The following is a 5,754-nucleotide window of genomic DNA, read 5'->3' on the forward strand; positions in this document are numbered from 1 at the left end:
TGTGGGATCTGAACCAGAGGCCGGCTGCTCAGAGCTCACACTCCCAAGCCAACTCTTAACCAACGTGCCACTTGGATGGCCCAAGGGTCTCAATTACTTATTTCCCCAATATTGAGCCACTTAATTCAGCTAGGCCTTGAGTTTTCTGTTTGATAAAAAGTGGAGGTGTGGATTAGGTCATCACTGTGGTCTCCCTCTTTGCCAATATTTTGAGATTTTTCTTTAAGCATAAAATCTTCCCTAACTGAGTTCTTTGTCTTTTACACAAATTTTTGTATTTAGTCTTATCTTTCCTAAAAAATACATACATATATTTTATGTATGTATTAAATAACCACTCAATGTATGTTACTTTTCCTTCTCCATAGACCTGTGTTTAAAATTGGACAGCTTTCATCAGAATCACTTCGGGAATTTGTTAAAAACGCTGCCTCAGATCAGGCCTTGAGGTCCATCGGTTTGCATTTTTGATAAGTTCACCTAAGTGAACTAAAATTTGGAAACCACTACAATAGAGTACCTTTAAAGTATTTTCAAAACTTGGCTTTAAATGTTTTTTAGTATTTTATTTGCATGCTAATTAGGTTTTACTGATCTGAAAGAAATATTTAGTAATTCTGTTTTACGTGTGTCTGACTTCTAACAATTACCAATGTGAAAATTTAGATGTCATGTTTTTATGAGTATGTTAAGATGCTTATTTATACAATACCACAAAATGACATTTTCTTCCCAGATTTTAAAAGGAGAATGCCTCTTGGACCTTTCCAGTTTTACTGATAATAGGTAAGTTATCTAGCACTAATGGTATCTAGGATCTGGTATATTATAGGCTGTCAATAAAGATTTGTTATAATTTGTTAAATGAAACATAGCAAAGTCTCTCCTCCAAATTCAAGCTCCTATTACTTTAGTGGCTTTGAATGGGTGTTGTCACTAAGCCTTGTTGTCTTTAAGTACATATATTTTAAGAAACCATTGTCATTGAAGACAGCTACTCTCCAGAGAAAGCCATAAACAAGACTCAGTGACTTCTGTATTTGAGTTTATGTTCTTTTTTTTTATTGTGAAATACACTTTTTTTTTTNTCGCCGGTGACTCACAGCAGCCCAGCTCCAGATTGAGCTGCCATTCAGCATCAGCTGTAGAGGGCAGTGTCACTGGCCCTCATGTGGGATCCGAACCAGGGCCCTCTGGCGTCCCAAGCCAGTTCTTAACCAATGCGCCACTCGGCCGGCCCCCATTTTAACCACTTTTAAATGTAAAAGTTTAGTGGCAATAAATGTATTCATTTGTTGTGCACCTATCACCACCATCCATTTCCAGAACTTTTTCATCTTCCCAAACTGAAGCTCCATAATAAACAATAACTTCTTCTTTTCCCTCCTGCTAACCCTGGGTAACCTCCATTCTGCTTTCTGTCTATGAATTCGACTATTCTAGGTAACTTATATAAATGGAATTATACAGTATTTGTCCTTTTGTGACTGGTTTATTTCACAACATTTTAATATGTGGCATAATGTCTTCAAGGAAATGGCTGATTGAAAAGCTAGGGCAGGCCTATTTTTTCTTACATTTATTGGGGTAACATTGGTTAATAACATATAAATTTCAGGTGTACAACTTTATAATATGGCATCTGTATACTCTATTGTGTGCTCATCACCTGAAGCCTGGTCTCTTTGCTTCACCATATATTTGACCTTTACGCTGTTCAACCACCTCCCTTCCCCTCTGGTAACCATCATTCTGTTGTCTGTATCTATGGTTTGGTTTATTGTTTGTTTGTTGCTTTTTGTTTTCTATCCCACATATGAAGGAAATCATACAGTTCTTGTCCTTTTCTGTCTGACTTATTTCACTGAGGATAATAACTCTCTAACCCATTTTTTCTAATAGAGAACCTGGAACAGCTTCTTATGCCAGAAAGTAAGGAAGTGTTAAAAAAAAATATTGGGGACATGTCCAAGGGACATAGGCGCTAACTTGAAAAGGTTCCCATTAGTAGTCAAATCTGGGATAATTTGAGCGTCGAAATCAATAGGGACAGTAATGGATTTTAATTCACTGAATAAAATTTATGGTGATGATAAATAGGGGAGAAGGGAAAGCTCTTCCTTATATCAGAATGCCAACTAATAAATGTAGAAGAAATAATAGGAAAAAAAATCACCATTTCACAACCCCATAGTAATAATTGATTGAGGCAAAAATCATCAATGGATGCTAAAACTAGTAGATAGAAGGTTTGATGAGGAGCAGAATATTTACATAATTCCAAAGTTTCTCTCTATATGTCACTTATTCACAAAGGGAAAAATAGTAACTTTGATATAGAAAACTGGGCAGATACAACTTAAATCAAGTGCAGAGTTATCAATAATGGGACAAATGGACGTGATCCACTGAGAAGGATATGACATCACCTGTGTAGTACTCTGTCCAAAATACATAGCCTAAATCTAATAATGAGGAAAGCGTGAAACCCAAATTAGGGACATACTACAAAGTAAGACCAATGCAGTGATGACAATGCTATAAGTTTTTTGTTTTCAAACACTCTGATGTACTTTGTTCCAGGTTAGAACAGCCCTTTTGGGGATAGCAATAAATACAGAGGATTTATATGGGGAAGTATTAGTCAAGGCTCTTGTTTATAGAAAACAGATAACCAACTACCAACTTTTGGCTAATTTAAGGACAAAAGAAATTTACTAAAAGGATATTGGATAGCTGACAAAGTCCTTAGGATGACTTGAGAAATTAAACTTGGAAAATGACTAGGAAGAAAAGGAGGCTAGCTACAGAGCCAGAAGCACAGCACAGAATACATCTAACAAGGACACAGCTTGCATGGCCAGCAGTACCACCCCTGGACATTGCCACAGTATTTGTCCCGAACAGCTGAATATTGCTTTTTATACTGCTGTAAGAATTTACCACTTCCTTACTTTTTTGTACTACCAGCTCCAGATTCAAAATCCCAAACAGATATGTCTAATCAAGAACCTCAGGTTTTATGCCTTCACCCTAACTTCCAGTGAAGCTTGTAGAAGGCAAGATTCAAAAGTGGGGAATTCCTCAGGCAAGGAAAGGATTTCACATGCTGAGCATTCTCCAAAACAAAGTCCTGTAAGGGACTGTAATTTGTCAGCCAAGATAAATATTTAGTAACCTGGCAATGTTTTTTTCTCTACTGTTGTTAAGAATCTTTTAAAGAGACTTTTAGAATCTCAGATTTCAATCTGCATGTCTGGAGTTTGAATACCTATGGACTATTAGCTGATAATGTCTTCCATCACCTTTTTTAAAAAAATTACAAGTATTCTATATATAGCACTAGACACTAAAATGAGCTTTAACATTACAAATTTTCAATCTAAGATCATGCTAACTAACATGGGGACTTAAAAAGTGTACCCAGAATTAATAATCTATAATATTAAGTGGTTTTTCTGGGTATGTACTACCTTAGCTTATATTTGATGGTGGAACCACACATTGGAACACAAACACGAATTTTATTCTTAATCTGTAGCTGGTACTTAGTGATCAACTTCTGGAATCCACAACTTGGGAGATTCTTTCTTCAAACTAATTTTGTGAACTCATCAACCCGTTGACTAATATCTATTGGTGGCTTATTGTCTAGGTGCTGTGGGGAATAAAAGAAGTAGATACGTACTGTCACTCCCTGCATAGTAGAAGACATTTCATGTAATGCCCACTAATTCAAAAACTAAATTCCCATGTCGATTCTGGGAATCAGAGTCATTTCATAGCACTTGGGAGTGAGATTTGTGAGTTTTTGCATTTTTTTAAAAATAAATTCATACTTTTAAATAAAAGAGTCTTAGGCATAAATCTTTCCTTTTCTATCATTATATGGACTCATTTTAAAGTTGTTTTTTCTTCTATTTGACTAGTTTAATACAGTTTTTTAGTAAAATGAAGAAGTGGATGGACATGTCAAACTTGCCACAAGAATTTCGTGAACGTATAGAAAGGCTAGAAAGAAACTTTGAGGTGTCAACTGTAATTTTCAAAAAATTTGAGCCAATTTTTTTAGATATATTTCAAAATCCATATGAAGAGCCACCAAAGTTACCACGAAGCAGGAAGCAGAGGTGAGACCCTTAATCTTTATATAATTGACATAAAAATTATGATATAAACTTACTAAGGGAATTTGCAATTTTAAAAGTCTACTTTTTACCAGAGGTATCTATCTGCAAAAAACTTAAATTCCTATTAAAATCCATTTATAACTACCCATATCTACAAATTCAGGGTAATACTTCCACTTATTTTTGTATGTTTTGATTATTTTATGCAGATTAGAAAGGCTTGTTTAAGTATATTTAAATGAACCATAAGTTATCTGTCCTTTGTGAATGGAATTTTATATATAATGTGACTTTACAGTTTATTTGTATTTGCTATTTTAATTTAAGTGATAAATGTGGAGTGATGTTTAGCAAAATAGTCATATAAAAATTACATTTTTTCTTTTTTAGAAGGAGTCCTTGCAGCGTTAAGGATCTCTTTAATTTCTGTTGGACGCTCTTTGTTTATACCAAGGGTAAGGTGATACTTTCAGTGGTTTTACATTTCTACTTTGGGAACTTAGTGCTACTTGATATAAGAGGTTTCTTGTTTTTGTGTCTTTTTTTCTCATAAAGGTAATTTTCGTATGATTGGAGATGATTTAGTAAACTCTTATCATTTACTTCTGTGCTGCTTGGATCTGATTTTTGCCAATGCCATTATATGCCCAAATAGACGAGACTTGCTAAACCCATCGTTTAAAGGTAAGACCTTACTTATTTTTAAAAACTGATGATCAGTTTTTAGAAAAAGAATTTTTTTTAAGTTGACTATAGTCTTTTTTTCCTCCCGTTGCTCTTCATACCCTGTCAAACTAGGTTTACCATCTGATTTCCATACAGCTACCTTCAGGGCTCCTGAAGAGCCTCCCTGCATCATTGCTGTGCTGTGTGAACTGCATGATGGACTTCTCGTAGAAGCAAAAGGAATAAAGGAACACTACTTTAAGCCATATATTTCAAAACTCTTTGACAGGAAGGTACTGTACTTACGATTAAATGGCCGAGACTTTTAGGGGTCAGCAGCAGCAACCTCAAAGGAAAAAACAATGTTTTAAGCAGGTTCTCAACATTGTAGGGCTCATAGTCGAGATTTCCAGGTTTCAGTCTCTGCCGTGATGCAGAACTGGCCTGTGATCTTCTGTGGTGTGAGAAACTGAGCTGTTGAAGGATGTGACCACCTATATGTACTGTCAAGTAAATACACTGTCAGAGGCAACTGTTAGGAGGTTCTGATAGAGAATTATGAAATCCGGAGGTCAGAGTAAGCTAATTGCCACAATTTGAACAATTACTGGCTGTTTACTAAAAGTAGGATGGTGTATAACAACTATACCTTTAGTTCCATATAAAGAGAGCAGAAAACCCCTTACAGTTTTGTGACCACTTGTAGGCTACCTGCAGTTACTTAGCTATTTCTATATTTTTGAAGTGGCTTATTTCTTTGGGTCTCATTACTTTTTTTTTTTTTTTAAGATTTTATTGGGGAATTGAGGGAGGGGAACAGCATTGAGGAATCGGGGAAGAGGAACAGACAAGTTGCTGTCCTTTTGTTCTTCAGTCTAGTTGTGGAGGACGTCGTTTCACTGACCCATGTTGGTATTGTCATTGCGCTCTTCCCGGGTGAGGCAGATCAGTCGCCGGC

The 5,754-nt window shown here is 35.8% G+C and overlaps 1 protein-coding gene across 1 annotated transcript in view; it reads left to right on the forward strand.

Annotated features, from left to right (window-relative positions):
* Positions 1-5,754, forward strand: part of RBL1 (RB transcriptional corepressor like 1) — an 86,802-nt gene that overhangs the window by 14,429 nt on the left and 66,619 nt on the right. The window contains exons 3-6 of the mRNA XM_019655167.1: positions 3,930-4,130; positions 4,521-4,585; positions 4,686-4,814; positions 4,929-5,094. Coding sequence (XP_019510712.1) covers positions 3,930-4,130; positions 4,521-4,585; positions 4,686-4,814; positions 4,929-5,094 — 561 coding nt within the window. The remainder of the gene's footprint in view (positions 1-3,929; positions 4,131-4,520; positions 4,586-4,685; positions 4,815-4,928; positions 5,095-5,754) is intronic.

Source organism: Hipposideros armiger, unplaced genomic scaffold, assembly GCF_001890085.2.
Source record: "Hipposideros armiger isolate ML-2016 unplaced genomic scaffold, ASM189008v1 scaffold_238, whole genome shotgun sequence".
NCBI classification, from domain to species: domain Eukaryota; kingdom Metazoa; phylum Chordata; class Mammalia; order Chiroptera; family Hipposideridae; genus Hipposideros; species Hipposideros armiger.